The 16707-nt window shown below is 39.4% G+C and overlaps 1 protein-coding gene across 14 annotated transcripts in view; it reads left to right on the forward strand.

The window, feature by feature from the left end:
* Positions 1 to 12512, forward strand: part of SMAD1 (SMAD family member 1) — a 74469-nt gene extending 61957 nt beyond the window's left edge. For all 14 annotated transcript variants that reach the window (XM_064585109.1, XM_054508727.2, XM_064585113.1 and 11 more), the window contains 3 exons: positions 1946 to 2167; positions 7819 to 8075; positions 11137 to 12512. In XM_064585109.1, coding sequence (XP_064441179.1) covers positions 1946 to 2167; positions 7819 to 8075; positions 11137 to 11280 — 623 coding nt within the window. In that variant the 3' untranslated portion in view covers positions 11281 to 12512. The remainder of the gene's footprint in view (positions 1 to 1945; positions 2168 to 7818; positions 8076 to 11136) is intronic.
* Positions 12513 to 16707: the final 4195 nt, after the last annotated feature.

Genomic DNA, 16707 nt, shown 5'->3' on the forward strand with positions numbered 1-16707 from the left:
GGAATGTACAACTTCTTAATCTGTAAAATATTTTTACATCTGTCCTACTGGCTCTGTATTTTATGGTTCCTCATAATCTCTTGAACAACCTCCCAAACATAATTATCAACCAAAAAAAAAATGTTGGTTGAGGAAAAAAAAAAACCTCTCCTGTCTCGCCCATCTTTGGAGTTTGTATTTCGGGAACAGGACAGCAGGAGAGGATGGGCACAGCACCGCTGTCCAGTGAGGAGCGGGTGGACCCTGTGGCGATCGTGGTTAAGCCTAAAATGTCTGCTGTCAGGAAATAGGCCTTTCAGTTGCTATAAAATTTTTCCTTTAAAGAGCTTTTTGAAATTTCCCCATTAGAATAGGTTTACAGTTAATATCTTCATGAGGAAGGAGTGTTGGCCTTTCTGTTACTGTTTTACCTTTGCTGGTTTTCCTAAGGCAGGAGTCAGCACACTACAGCCCGCAGACCAATTCAGCCTGCTGCCTGTTTTTGTAAATAAATTTTTACGGGAGCACAGCTACGTCCATTACATATGATCTGTGGCAGCTTTAGCACTGCTAGGGCACAATTGAATAGTTGGAGTGGAGACCAGATGGCCCACAAAATCTTTCTGGTCTCTTACAGGAAAAAATGTGTCATCCTCCCACCTAAACGAATAGTATCTTGAACAATCCCAATAGCTTATAAAAGCCTTCTCTAATGATGTCGCAGCCTTCTTTTAAGATTTAGCGCTAGGTAAATCACTAAAATTTTGCACTTTGAAATACAGCAAGCTGACCTGGGATCGTTGCTCAGCAGAGAAGATAGCGTACGCCTGTATTGGGCTCACATGCTTAAGTGTATAGAGCGGCTAACATATGCGTGGATTTTTTTTAATGATCGTTTTCTTTGTTTTCTTTACCGAATGCTAAAATTAAGTGCATCGGGATATCCGTGGAGGTTGATGTTAAGAACACAGAAGTACTTCTTCCTAAGCAGTTACAGCTTATGCTTCTAATGCGGATATTCTTTCTCTTTTTACGACTGTACGCTCAGGACCTCGTAAACCTCAGATCATTACGTATTGGCATACTGGGCATACGTGGTTTGTATTCCTGGAATCTCTAAAGCAGTGGTATAAGAGGTTTTACTACAGAAGGAACTTATCTTTAGAACCTTTTCGTTGCAAATGTTTAGAAGCATGTTCTGTTTGGAGATTTGTTAGTCTTAAGAGATTTGACTTAACAAGCTGCATCCTGTCAGTAAAGTTGGGTAATTTCCATTGTTGGCCCATTCTGGGAATGGAGAGACAAAACACACCTGCTCTGCATGACTTAAAGCAAATATAAGGAAGTTAGCATGAAATCTGGATGAGCGAGATATGATTCATTCTGTAAAAGTGGCCAGCTGGCAAGATTTCTTCCTGCGTTTGAGGACTGGAGCCGAGCTGCGGCTGTGATCGTTATTGGCAGCTGAATGTGAAGTAAGGGAACTGCTTATCAATCATTAGAAACTGATTTTCATTGCTTTGAAAAAAGCCTAGGCCTGTGAAGGCTTTGTTGAAAGTCACCCTTTTTCTGCCAGCACCTTTGGCACATTTCCTGTCCTCTATTGTGCTCTTCCCATTGGTTTTTCACTTGCCACTTGTATTTCTTTAGATGGGGAGCCAGCGTCTGTGGTGGGGAGCGAGTAGCATATTGCGAGTGTTCAGCAAGTGCTCTTGGTATGCTTGCTTAGCTGGCGTTTTGGTGATCTGATAGTAATTGGGGAAAATTATTTTCCAATTAAAGGGGAATGTCACACTTAGTAAGGAGGACCTGTTTTGGATGTCATAGAGAAACCGTATACGTTATAATGGCCCTTGCTTTTCCATATCTTCATTCCACGATCCTGAGCCAATTTTACAACACAGTTTCAGTTTTTGAGAGCCCGAGGCACTAACCGAGGTTGACTATAAGCTTTTCTTTCTTACAGATGTTCAGGCGGTTGCTTATGAGGAACCAAAACACTGGTGCTCTATTGTCTACTATGAGCTCAATAATCGTGTGGGTGAAGCGTTCCACGCCTCCTCCACAAGTGTGTTGGTGGATGGTTTCACCGATCCTTCCAACAATAAGAACCGTTTCTGCCTTGGGCTGCTCTCCAACGTTAACCGGAATTCCACTATTGAAAACACCAGGCGGCACATTGGAAAAGGTGAGTTTGCGCTCGAACCTCTTTCAAATGTTTGTCTCTTGTGTCCCTGTTCCCCTAGAACCCACTTAGTTGTTCCTAGAGCAGATTCGTATAGCAAACACCAGGTAGGAAACACTGGCTCCAGTCGGTAAATATTCTTTCAGTTTCTATCAGCAGGACGTTGCTCACTTCCCAATCAGCAGTTTTCGTGGTCTGCCGCCTCATCGGAGTTGGTATTAATTAGCTGAAATAGTGATCTGGGGAGCACTGCTCTAGCTTACGTTTTGCTGCAGGATAAAAGCAGCTGTTAGAAAGTGACTTACAACCTAAAACTAAACGCAAGTTGAAACAAGTAAACCGAATGTGTTTGAAACGAGTACCGTAACTCACGGGGAAAAAGAAAGAACCAGTCCAGAATAACTTATGAATACAGTGTTCGGCTATGAATCTCCAGGCCAGGCCAGGTAGCGTAGAGTGCTTGCAGACAAATCCTGAACCCTTTTTAGTGGGCTTGATTATCTGGTAGCAATATGAATAAAATAGGGAACTTTGAGATAGAAGATGAAGCAAATGACTGAGTGTGTGGATGTTGCTGAGAGCCTCGCTGTTCACTGTGGAATAAGAAACATGCAGGTGTGGAGGAGGGCAAAAGATAAACCCTGTGGAGGTATCAGGGTGAAATGATGATTTAATAATATGTATATGCATGTTTATGTTCTCGTGGATGTGTGTGTGTGCGTGCATGTGCGTATGCAGGTGTGCTCAAACATGCATGTGGTTTGTGATCTGTCTGCTGAAAGGGCCAACAAGCAAAGACACCCAGGAGCAGTAAGCACATCTGGTGCTCGGCCCATCCTCTCTAACACCATTTCCCACTGAGAGAGTCACATCAGACAGTGAAGACACGCTTATGAAAATGATGAGGGAATGTCACAGGAGCCAACTTGGAGGGGCTTCCCAGGCCAATTCTGGGACGGTTTGAGCACCAAGATAATTAAGTGCAGCTATGGATTTTAAACCACTGAAAAACAATAGTAATTTTGTAAGTCCATGCCAATAATAAATGGATAAAGGAATGAATGAGGAAGGCTGGTTGGGAAATGTAGAGTGAGTGCTAGAGTTGGAAAGTCATCATTTTGCAGCCATCAGTCGGGAATCCTCAGTGGATGCTAAACAATTTTTTGCGAGAATCAGGATATTTGCATGGTCTTGCAGTGTCTCCTCACAGACTGCCTCTTAGTTACAAGGGAGAATAAAAATCAGTAATCATACAGTGGAGACATTGGACAGCATCTTGACTGGGAGATCAAAATTATCATCACCAGTGAGAGACAGATGGATGTCATATACCACCGGATATGATGCCCTGAGAAGGAAGTAACATCACCTATGCAGACTTCCAGTCGAGAATGCCAGTCTGAATCTCATCAGTGGGGAAACTTCAGACAAACTCAAAATTCTATTAAAAAGGGTGAGGAGGAACTGTATTCTTCCAAAATATCAACGTCAGAAGACAAAGGTGTGCAAATGTTCCACATTAAAAGAGATTAAAGAGCTATGACAGCTGTGTAATAAGCTGACCCATTGACCCACATTACAATAAGCTGTGTAATGATCTGTCCCAGAAAGGGGAAAAAATACCACAGAGGGCCTTACTGGGGTCAGCAGGTAGAGTTAGAGCACGAGTTATAGATTAGGTAAGACTATTACATCAATGGTACATGCGCTGGCTTTGCTGACTGTCCTGTGGCTATGTAAGAGAACATCCCTAGTCTTAGGAAATGCACACGCTTATGTATATACACACAAATATGTAGATAAGTAGAGAGATCTGTCCATCTAAAAAAAATCCTGGGTCAGAATATATATAGATCTATGCATATACATGTATATATGTGTGGATGTGTATATATGAATATATATGAGGGTGTGTGTAAAAGCATAGAGGGGAAGGAGGTGCAAATGATCAAACTTGTCACAGTAGATGAATCAGGATAGTGGTTATATGAGTGTTCTTTGTTTCGTTTTTCTTGGCTGTTCTATTTCTGTAAGTTTGAAATTATTTCTATGGTAAACATTTTTTTTAAATGACCTATAAAATTTAGAATAGTGGACTAGATTAAGTGGTTATTTAATAAATGCTTAAAAGGCATTTGAGATACAACACTTGATCCTTAAAAAAAAAAAAAGCCTAAAACAGGAATTAATAGATAGTTCCTTTATATGATTAAGGGAGAAAAAATAAACCCTAACCTCCACATTTGATGATGAAATGCTAGAACCTAGGTTCGTAACATAGAGATCTATGATCTGTAAACCCTGTAAATTGTACATAAACACAATTTTGCATACATTTGGGATGGAGGGATATATTTTTCCCTAAGTTCTGAAGTTGACCATTACCCCAAAGTACTAGCCATTGCACTCTGAGGGGGGCGCCTGGGTGGCTCAGTTGGTTAAGCGACTGCCTTCGGCTCAGGTCACGATCCTGGAGTCCCGGGATCGAGTCCCGCATCGGGCTCCCTGCTCAGTAGGGAGTCTGCCTCTCTCTCTGACCCTCCCCCCCTCATGCTCTCTGTCTCTCATTCTCTCTGTCTCAAATAAATAAATAAAATCTTTAAAAAAATAAAAAATAAAAAATAAAATAAATAAATAAAAAGCCATTGCACTCTGGAACATTTCTATAAAAATTAGGAAGAGGGGCGCGTGGGTGGCTCAGTTGGTTAAGCATCTGACTCTTGATCTCAGCTCAGGTCTTGATCTCAGGGTGAGTTCAAGCCCCACATTGGGCTCCATGCCAAGCGTGGAGCCTACTTTAAAAAAACAAAAAATAGGAAGAAAATAAGGATTCTGGGAATGCGGTTATTTAAAATTGTTCCAGATGCCTTGACTAATGTATTCAAATGTAGAGTTACCGATAATGGAAGTAAGCCAAAATTATCAATATTGCAGATGATGTGATTAACTAATTGATAATATTCTTGGGATAGATTCTTGGAGTGAAATTAGTAGGTCTAAAGCTCTTGATATATTATGCCAGATTACTTTCCAGAAAGCTTTTATTACTTTCCACTTGCACCATAAGTCTGTGTATGAGTGCCTTTCCTCCTTCACCCATGTTAGTATTACTGACATAAATAATACTGACCTGCTAATATTTATGGTCCTTGTGTTTATTCAAAAGTTATGGTGGTTTATCTAGAAACTTCTAAAGAATTTATTTTTAGAAACTATATGCCAGTTTTATTTAATCTGGCAATAACCAGTTAGAAAATATAGTGGAGGGGGAAATCACATTTCCAATAGCAACAGAAAATGTAATTTTTTGGAAATAATCTGAATCAGCAATACATGAGAATTATATAAAGAAAACCAAATTTTACTGAGAGAAAGAAAATTTAGGTATATAAATAAGCAGTGTTCCTTAAAGAGAAAGCTTAATATCATGAGAATATTTTAAGGATGTGTGTTCTTCCTAATTTCAGTTTATGGTTTAAAACAACCCATGCCAGAATCACAATGTGTTATTTTTTTGAAAGTGGGAAAATGTGTTCTGATATTACCTGGCAGGATAAACAAGTGAAAATAGCTAAATTTTTTAATGGAAGAATAAAGAAAAAAATCTTGATGTTAGGTTAAATATTATGAAAACTACAATTAAATCAGGTTTAGACAAAATGGTAGAAGAAATTAAACTCAGACTATATTGTATTTCAAAATTAATGTATGTTAAGTGAAGCATAACAAATCCGTAGTCTTCTAGTGGTCCTGCAGTAACAAAGTTAGCTTTTAGGTGAGGCTATAGGGAGAAACCCTGACCTCATTTCATATATGCAAATAGATTAATGAATTGAGTTTTGTTGTTTTTTGTTTTTAATGGTAAGCTATTAAGCTAGAAGAAAATACATTTGATCAAAGAGGTAGAAATTTTCTAAGCATAAAAAGCAGTAGAAAAGATCACAAGAGATTTGACTATTCAAAGCTTTCAAACTTCTGTAGATTAAAAATACAAAGGACTAATGGGGAAACAAATAGGAAATAAATTATTTATAGCTTACACATAGCTCATAAAAAAACAATAAAAATACTAGAACCCCAGTGGGATAAATAGGTAAGAAATATGAACAGTAAGTTCATAAGAGAAACAGATGGCTAATAAACATATGAGAGCATATCCAGTCTCACATGCAAATTAAAACAATATTGTTTTTCAGCTGTAATTTATTTTAATTTATTTGTTTTTGTCTTAAACTTACTCAGTCCTGGCCCAGGCAAAACGAGAAAAGCACTCATACACTGCTGGTAGGGTGTAAGTTGATACAAGCATTCTGGAAAGTCGTTTGGCAAAGTGAGTCAAGAGCCTTCGATCCAGTGATTTAACTTCCAGGAACCTCTCCCAAGGATATTATCAAAAATAATCCAGAGACATTTATACTGGCATTGTTATAACAGAAAATTAGTATCAACGCTATGGTCCAGTATTGGAAGAATTGCTAAAGTAAATTGTTGTATCCATATATCGTGTAGATACTTTAAATGTTTGCAGAGAAAGTTTAGTGATACTCAAAACCTGTAATCCAGTGTGTCCAACTATTAACAGTTCTTGCCTCTGTGTCACTGAACAAGTGATGATATTTTCTGCTTCTTTATATTTTGTTTTACTTTTTATTTATTTTTTTTAAAGATTTTATTTATTTGAGAGAGAATGAAAGAGAGCACGAGAGGGGGGAGGGTCAGAGGGAGAAGCAGACCCCCCGCCAAGCAGGGAGCCCGATGTGGGACTCGATCCCGGGACTCCAGGATCATGACCTGAGCCGAAGACAGTCGCTTAACCGACTGAGCCACCCAGGCGCCCCTTTGTTTTACTTTTTAAATGTTCACAATGAAAATTCCTCATTTTTATAATCAGGAAAAAACTCAACACACACACACACTCTGTCTCTTAAATTGTTTTCTCGACATCAGGCAGGAAGGTGGGCTTCTGTTCCAGCAGCTATTTAATTGTTACAGAAGTCTTAGCCATTGTGTGTACATGTAAACACAACACATAATTTTTTGGATTGGATTGGAGACCATAGTTGTAGCATTGGCTGAGGCATATGCCAGAGTTACCTGCACAGTAGACTGTTTAAAGCCACATGGGATGTGACTCTGTTCGCTGCATGGCCTATAATAATCTCCCTTAATGGTGCAGGGCTTTGTCAGAGAGCCCCCCTCCTCCTACTTTCCTTTCTTTAAAGACTGGGTAGGATCAATTTCCTACACTCCTGGCACTCTAAGATGTCACAGGAAGAAGTTTGGAGCAGATGGTTGTTCGGGGAGGTCAGATTGCACACAGTATGAATTATTTTTATAATTATTTTCCCCTGGACCTTACATCTTCTAGCTCTCAGCACCACTTCCTCCACCTCTGGTTTTCTAGTTCTTTTACTTGTCTTGACCCTCCTTTCTTTGTTATTTCCTAGACGCCTCTTAGACATACGTGTTAACGAAAGAACATGGTATGACCTAATAGGGTTAACTAAGATTTTATCAGTTGTGCAAGATTTGGAGAGTATCTGTCTAGTTAGCCAAAGTTTAAATCCATGCAAATTCGTATCTTGAAGATACACAGATGCTTTTTGGCTGAGAAAAATGATAATGAAGACATTGCATGTGTTGTCTTCCTACAGGAGTGCATCTTTACTATGTTGGAGGGGAAGTGTATGCCGAATGCCTCAGCGACAGCAGCATCTTTGTGCAAAGTCGGAACTGCAACTACCATCATGGATTTCACCCCACTACTGTTTGCAAGATCCCTAGTGGGTGTAGTTTGAAAATTTTTAATAACCAAGAATTCGCTCAGTTATTGGCACAGTCTGTGAACCATGGCTTCGAGACAGTCTATGAGCTCACTAAAATGTGCACCATCCGCATGAGCTTTGTAAAGGTAAGTGAGCTCCGATTCGACACACTTGCTGCACTTCCCCTCAGTGTACAAATCTGTATCTTCTTGATATGTGTCCGTAGAAGCCAACTTATTACCGAGGCATTTTTGAACTTTAGTAAGGATGTCCGTTATTATGAGGATATAATTAGAATTATAGGAGTGTGTATTAAATGTCAACAGTGTAGGAGGCTTGAATAACTTTTTCCTATTTGAATAAGCACTGTTTTAACTATCGTAGAACCATAAGAAAATATTTTGTTATATATTTAACATGTATAATTTAAATGCATCATTTTCTTAAGAGATCAATTCAGTAAACCCACCCTCCCTACCTTTTCATTCTGTGTTTTTAGTACCTTTGTGATGGTAACATTTGTTGCTTTTGTTTCAACAATAAACAGGTGACCTTTTTGTAAATAAAAATTCATCACACTGGGGTTTATTTTTGATTGGTCAGGTTTTTTTTAATGTTTTCAGTAAAAATCATTTTCTTATAATTCAAAAATTAATAAGACTCTTGCCCACAGATTAGTAGATGCCTTACTTCTAAGATTATTGTTAGGGTTGGGGATGGAGAAGGTTAAAGACATTACTCACAATAACCTCTTTTCTGCCTTCTCTTTTGCCTCTGAGAAATAAAAAATTTTAAGATGTCATTGAAATGTAAAAAAATTAAATATCTGATTAGATTTCATGAGTTGTAACTTACGTTGTAACTTACTCTAGTGACTGACTTGTCTCTGAATTCTCAAAGATAAATTTTCATCCTCTGTTACCTCAAGAAACAGAACTAATTATATATTTGGGTGAGGCAGTCACCTTTTATGTCCTCTCTTCAGAAGCTCACCTAACTTGTTGTTAAACCTGTTTTGTAATGTGTGTGTTACAGAGGGTAATTTTGGAACCTTCCTTTGTTAAACATCCTTTAGATCAAAGATACCTTTCCCTGCGTATCATTTTTTTCTTACTTCTTTGAATCATATTAGCAGATTTTGACTCTGTTCTCTTAATGTTTTCTTAAAACATTATTCAACAGTTGTGTGTGGCTGGTCTGGTCCCTTTGTAGTCTTAAAGGTTTTTTTTTTTTTTTTTACCCTTTAAAGAGGTTGACCAATACTCTATATACCTGTGAGACTACAGAGATCTTACTCATCCACAACTGACAGTCACTGTTTAATTTTTGACTTTGCATTTTGGCTAAAATGAATTTTAAAATGAGGACAGTAACTTGCCAGCAGTTCTTTTTGTTTGTTGTTTTACTGGCATGGAGGAAAGAATACCTGTTAAGAGTCAAGAGACCCAGGTTCTAGTTTTAGCTGCCATTTTAACTGTGCGATTAAGGCACAGGGATCCTTTGCTAATCCTCATGATCATCATGTTTAAAATGGGTGGATGGAGATGGGAAGTGTGGTAGTCTACTATTACTGAAGGACCACTCAAGAAGAATTTACGACTCTACTTTAAATTTTAATTATTCACTTTTACACAAGTAAAAACAAACTTTACACTAATAAAAAGTGTGATATAAGGACATGCATTAAAAATGTATTAGATTTCATTCATTCAGCAAATATTTTTAGCACTCTTCCAGAGAATTAATGCAAAGATTGAAAAAGCACCTCATTCTCTAGGTTCACAATGCTAATACCCTAGTATGTATTTAATCATAAAATAATGTGATATATAGTGGAATGGGGGATAATATAAGATATAATGAACATAGCTGGGAAGCTGGATTTGGAGTTAAGGGTCAGCAAATTTTGTTTTAAAACTCCTGCCGACCTGATAAAGGGCAGCTGCTTATCATACGTTTGCAACAAAAAAAATTGTATAGTGTTTGTACAGTATTGTTCTTTTTTATCATAAGGATTGCATACCTTGCCCTTGTCACACTTAGCATCTTAGAGAAATGATACAGAACATTTTACTCATATTAATAGCCAATCTTGTGCTATTTTGAAGACAATCATTTTGGACTTTAAAGCACACATTTTATAAATTATTTGCACACTAAACTCCCCATATATCTGAAAAATCCAAGTCAGTTTAGCTGAACAAGTATCTCTAAGGCTTCTGCTTTGTGCCAATCACTGTGCTAGATGTTTGAGATCAGATAAGTAAGATCTGGTCCCTTCAAAGAACTCCCTATCAAATGGAGGAAACATGCACACAAACCTTTCAAGTTAGCAATGTACTGATAGATGCAGGAATGCATGGGTGCATATACATAGGCAGTTCATGTCTCACAGCTTTTAGCTGGAGGTTCTGATATTTGTATGTGTTTCTTGAAATTCCTGGAGTAGGTGGGTGTCAGAGAGAAGTAGTACCCAACCTTCTCTGACATCCCTCGTGAAACAAGGGTTTATCAGAGCTTATATTCCATTGCCCACCACACCAATGAGTTTTTTTGATCTTTGCAATTGCAAGATTGCCTTTCTCTCATGCAACTTTGGTGTCCCAGTTCAGTCATACTGAAGATGTCTGGCAAGCTACCTTCTTGTACAAGTGTATGGTGGAATCTATTGATTCAAAGCCATGATGAGGTGTCAGTAATAGCTTTTTGGATATGTATGTGCTTCTCTCAGTTTGCTTCGAGATTGAAAGATCAAGAGGTCTTGTGTTGATAGGAGGACCACCAGTGACTGAGTGGGGGAGAAGCAGAATGTCAGTTTGTCTAACATAGCTTTTTCCTTGTTTTCTTGGTGATAAAATGAGAATTTAATATCTGTTCCAACCCTGTCAGTAACATAGTGGGAAATGAAAATGAAAGTTAAAAAGTGCCTTCGTTAAAACAGCCTTATAATGTATATGAAAATTCATTCCCCAAGACCAGTACCTCTTAACCTGGAATGTATGGAGGGGCTTTAGGGACCCTTGAACACACCCATCCCCTGAAATTGCCTGCCAAATTGTGTGTGTGTGTGTGTGTGTGTGTACAAGCATCTGTCTTATGGAAAGCATCCGTGTCTTTAATCAGCATGTCTGGTTATGAGAACTCTTCTTACTTAAAAGTTTAACCACGGAGTTAAGCAAGTTAAATGACCTCCAGTGTGTCTTCTAGGGTTGGGGAGCAGAATACCACCGCCAGGATGTTACTAGCACCCCCTGCTGGATTGAGATCCACCTGCATGGCCCGCTCCAGTGGCTGGATAAAGTTCTTACTCAGATGGGTTCACCTCACAATCCTATTTCATCTGTGTCTTAAATGGCCTCAGGCTTCTGCCTCTTGAAAACTCTTGAGCCTTGCATGTACTTGAAGGATGGATGAGTCAGACACGATCGAGAACTGACCAAGGAGCCTTGATAATACTTGACCTCTGTGACCAACCGTTGGATTCAGAAATAAAAAAACCTTGGTAACATACTGTCGATATCAAGAACCTGTTCAGTTTACATTGTAACATTTTATGGTAAAATCAACTAAAATGCATACCTTTAGCAGGACTTCGTGTATAGTTAAAGGAGAGATGGCCAAGCCAGGGACAAATTATCTATTGGAGAAACGATCCTAAGAGATTCTTTTGTGTTTGGCACTTTAAGGTCATCGTTTGGCAAAAGTTTAGCATTAATAGTCTCTCTGAAGTGTGTTTTTATCAGGTTTAGAACCCATGTTGAGTCTTCTTTTCATGGGTTTTCATAATATTTTAAAACTATTTGTTTAGTAACGGTTTTTGTTTTTTAAGTAAAGTTTAATCTTGATGATATACATAGTAATCTTTCTAAAATTGTATGCTGACCATACTGCTGTCAGAATAATGTTAGGCATATGCTCTTTGCTAAATATATATGTACAGACTATTTGGAAGTTAAGAATTGATTAGACTAGTGGATTTAGGAGCATTTGAGGGGGGTGGGGGAGAGGGAAATGACAACTGCAAATGTAGAATATACTGTAAAGAGTCAGTTTGTTGCTTTCAAGAAACAAACTGATGTCTGAATTTTGCTGTGTTTCCATTTTTTAGAGATTTTATCCTACTTCTTCTTCTTTTTTTTTTTTTCTTTCTCGTGTCTTCTATCCCTTCCTCTCCAAAAGCAGTTATGCAGCTGGTTTAATTCATGTAACTGTGAGAGCAAATGAGTAATTCCTGCTACTCTGAAATCGACTGCCTGTATGTTTCAATACCAATTGTATGGAGTGCTTGAATGTAACTAAGCAGTTTTTATGGAGTTTACAGAAATAGGCTTTAATTTTCAAGTGAATTGTTTGCCAAACCTAGTAACTGTTAAATATTTGGAGGATTTAAAGAACATCCCTGTTTAAATCCATTTCACACTTTTTAAATTTTTTTGTACTATGTTTGGTTTTATTTTTCTTCTGCTAATCTTTTATATTCACTTAACGCTCTCGTACATTGAGTACTTTTATTCCGAAACTAGTGGGTTTTCTCTACTGGAAATTTTAAATAAACCTGTCATTATTGCTTACTTTGATTAAAACTTTGTTGTTTCCTTCCTGAATTCACACACTAGATTTTAGGAATAATAAGATTTACTACTCTTTTGAGAGATTTTTCTCAAATATTCCTTGCCAGACGTTAACAAACTAAATTACTAACACAGAGACAGGGAAACCGAATCGTGAAGAGAGCAGACTCCCTTTAAATTGGAAAAGAAAGGACATGTGGAACTTTGGAAATTAAGAAAAAACTAGCAAAATTTGGAATTTTAGACCTAAATGTATAAATTTATGTGAGGAATTGCAGCACAAGCAATTATTGATGGACAGCCCTCAGTCAACCAAAAGTTCCAATATCTAAACCTCACACAAGAAAGCAAGTGTAATATTGGGAAAGAATGAGAACTAAAACCGCCACAAGACGGGGCTCACCTGCCCATCTGCTTACCGCGGGAATGACGGGAATGCCGCAGCCACTCTCCCATCCCCCACCCTCGCCCCAACAGTCTGCCCTGGAAGGATGCAGGCTGGAGGAGACTTAGAGTCTTCCCCGGCCAAAATGATGCCACCCTTTCTCCTTTGTATTTTTATTTTATTTTTAAAGATTTTATTTATTTATTTGACAGCAAGAGAGGGAACACAAGCAGGGGGAGTGGGAGAGGGAGAAGCAGGCTTCCCGCTGAGCATGGAGCCCGATGTGGGGCTCGATCCCAGGACCCTGGGATCATGACCTGAGCCAAAAGCAGACGCTTAACTGACTGAGCCACCCAGGCGCCCCTCTCCTTTGTATTTTTATACATCTTTCCCACAGTTGTTTACCAGCCCTATTTGATTCCCCAAACAATGACCACACAGAAATTTCTACTGCATCCTGCTGTCTCCAAAAACATCGTGGTGCAAGTGGACAAAGCCTTGGAGAGAATACTTGTATTATAACACACGCTTATGCATGTCTGCTGGGTCACTTAACGTTTGTGAGCCTCTGTTTCCTTACCTGTAAAAAGGAGATAATGTTTCCTTATCACAAAGTGGAGGTGAAGCTCTCTTGGAAGAAAAAAGTGTGAAAATACCTTGGAAACGTAATTGCCATCCTTTTCTCTTGTTAGTTTGCAGACATAAAAATTTACTATAAAATAAGGCAGAATGAAAAGCACAGAGGAGCACAAAGGCAGGAAGATACAGTTCAGACTTGGGTGAGTAGAGATCAATAGAGGTTTTACGGAAAAAGTGGTATTTAAGGTGGAGCTTTGAAGGATGGAAAACATTTTGATCGTTGGAGAAGCTTCTGGGCAAGAGAACAGTGTAAGTAAAAGTATGTGTGACAGATACCTGCTGCTTAGGACACCCCAGCATCTGCCCACCAGTTTCTAAAGACATGCCTCCAACCCACAGGCTTTCTGTGGGATTTATCATACAATCCCTCTGGCCACTGTTCGATGGTCCAGGTAGGGACCTCTCTCTTTGGGACTTCTGGGGCTGGAAGTAAGGAAGGGTTATCCTGTGCCTGGCTGAAGCTACAGTAAACCTTGGGATTGGCCCTGTATGGGCTGGGCATCCAGGTTGTGGGGTGTAGGACTTGAACCAACTGCTCCCACATTCCTGCTCTTGGTTTTCCTGGGACACCAGAGTCTTTGTGGATAATCCCTCTTTTGCTTCATGTAGTTTGAGTTTTTGTCAGCCTGCAAGAGTGTGTGGTTTATGCGATACAGTATGAACATACTTTTGTAAAGATCATTTCTGGGGCACCTGGGTGGCTCAGTCATTTAAGCGTCTGCCTTCAGCTCAGGTCATGATCCCAGGGCCCTGGGATCGAGTCCCACATTGGGCTCCCTGCTCAGAGGGAAGCCTACTTCTGCCTCTGCCTGCCATTCCCCCTGCTTATGCTCACTCGCTCTCTCTCTAGGGCTGTCTCTCTCTCTCTCTCAAATAAATCTTTTTTTTAAAAAAAGGATCATTTTGGGGCACCTGGGTGGCTCAGATGGTTAAGCGTCTGCCTTCGGCTCAGGTCATGATCCCAGGATCCTGGGATCGAGCCCCGCATCGGGCTCCTTGCTCAGCGGGAAGCCTGCTTCTCCCTCTCCTTCAACTGCTCCCTCTGCTTGTGCTCTCTCGCTCTTTCTGTCAAATAAATAAAATCTTTAAAAAAAAAAAAAAGGATCATTTCTGTAGATAATTTTCTTTTAGCCAAAACAATACTTGTTCACTAAAGATTTTTAAAAGTCTAAGAAACAAAAAGAAGAAACCAAAAGTCACCTGTACTAACCGTTGGTAATTAAATTAGTTTGTCCTTGAACCAGGTGGTTATGATAAGCTGGCACAGAGATCCTCAGCACGCTATAGGAAGTTCAGGTCTAAAGGTTAGTCCCATTAGTACGGAGATGATGATCGGCCCCCTTTGTTGAGCCGTTAACTGGCACCAACCCTGTGCCGACCATTGTGCTGGGTGATAAACATGAATAAATCCTCAGCCCCGCCTAAGCAGCATGCACTCTGAAGAGAAAGGGAAGCCAGCAAACAGACAATAACACTGTGCTATGTCAGCAAAGGACACAGAAGGGAACATAAAGTGGACCAGAAGAGTCAGGGAAGACTTCTCAGAGGGGATGGTTGCCAAATGCCTTGTGAATATTGTACCAGATTTAGATCTCCTAACTCTGAGGTTTCACCCAACACAGAAGATGAGCTGCTGGCCTCAATGTTTATTGATTTCTTTGTTACAAATACATTTCTTATTTTTCTGGGATAATTGGGATTGTAGGCAGTTTACTGAAAAGCCTTTTTTTTTTTTTATTGAGTCTGTTGACTGTGTAATTTTATAATTTTTATAATTCTTAAGTGGTTTTTAAGGCAGTGGTCCCCAAGGATGGTGCTGTAGGGAATTGTCAGGCCTGCAGTTTCCAAGCACTGGAACTGAGAACCTCTTCACAGCAGATCTGGAAGCTCAGTGCTAGCAACTGAAAAGCCATCATACATTCTTGTCGAGATGCAATATGCTCTTTAAAAGGCAGGGTCCTATCATATTTAAAAGCTTGGAAATGACTTCTTTAAGGAAGACTTTGTGAAAAGCTGATAATTTGTAAATCCCCCCCCCCCGATCCGAAAAACAAGTAAGTCAAAGTAACATAGCCTTCTTTGTCCCTAAACACATAGTAAGTTTGAAAAAGGTTAAAAAAAAAAGAAGGGGCACCTGGGTGGCTCTGTCGATTAGGCATCTGACTCTTGATTTCAACTCAGGTTATGATCTCAGGGTCCTGAGATGGAGCCCCGAGAGAGGCGGGCTCTGTGCTCAGTGCGGAGTCTGCTGGAGAGTCTTCCTCTCCCTCTGCCCCTCCCCCACCAACTCTCTCTCTTAAGAAAAAAATTGAAATTGAGCTGCTGCTATTCCTTAGGACTAGATACCTGTGAGAGCACGAGAGAAATTTTCCTTTCTTCCCTTGGCCTTGGGTCAGATGGAAACTAAATAGATTCACTTCTACCACATTTCCATCCCATGGATTTACAGTTACGTTGCTGATGCCATAGTTAAAGAGTCCGGGCACATGAGTTATTATAGACTTATTTTTTAATGCTGACTCCGTCACTTTCCAGCTGTGTCATCTCAGGCAAGTGAATTAATGTATGAGCTTCAGTCTCATTATCCGTGAATGGAAAAAGAATAGTCACGCTCATAAGTTGTGTGATAGGTATGATGTGCACTAAATACTTGGCACAGAGCCAGGCACACAGTAAGCACTTAATAGTGGCTTGGGTGCAGTGGTGATGATGACCTGGAGGGCTTCATAAATACAGGCCTAAATGAACTCTTGAGTATTCTCATTATCTTTCGGATATGGTAGATGATTCGAAACCTAGCAAGAATTTTTTAAATCCCCACAACAATAGTAAGCATTAGAGTAGAGGGAAAAACAAAACAAAACAAAACACAAAAACAATACCCAGTGTATGTATAGCACAGCTGATGTTTCTTTCCCCTGCTGCTTCCAACAAGAATCCCCCCTATGGTTTCTTGACTGAAGAATTTGGATGTGACAATATTGCCAGTTTTATTCTATTTACTACTAAATAACTGTGTTTTCAGAGTACTTACAAATATTGATTTACATTTCTCCCAGCACCACCCCTAATTTATAGACTAGCTGCACGTTAGGCCACCTCTTACCCTTGTGTTTGCCAATATTAAAGTAATTTCTTTATTGCCAGTTCCATCCTGGTGGTTTCTATCTCGAATGTTCGCCA

The sequence above is a fragment of the Mirounga angustirostris genome, unplaced genomic scaffold (genome assembly GCF_029215605.1).
Source record: "Mirounga angustirostris isolate CCGP_5_RB_7025 unplaced genomic scaffold, mMirAng1.0.hap1 SCAF_2, whole genome shotgun sequence".
NCBI lineage: Eukaryota > Metazoa > Chordata > Mammalia > Carnivora > Phocidae > Mirounga > Mirounga angustirostris.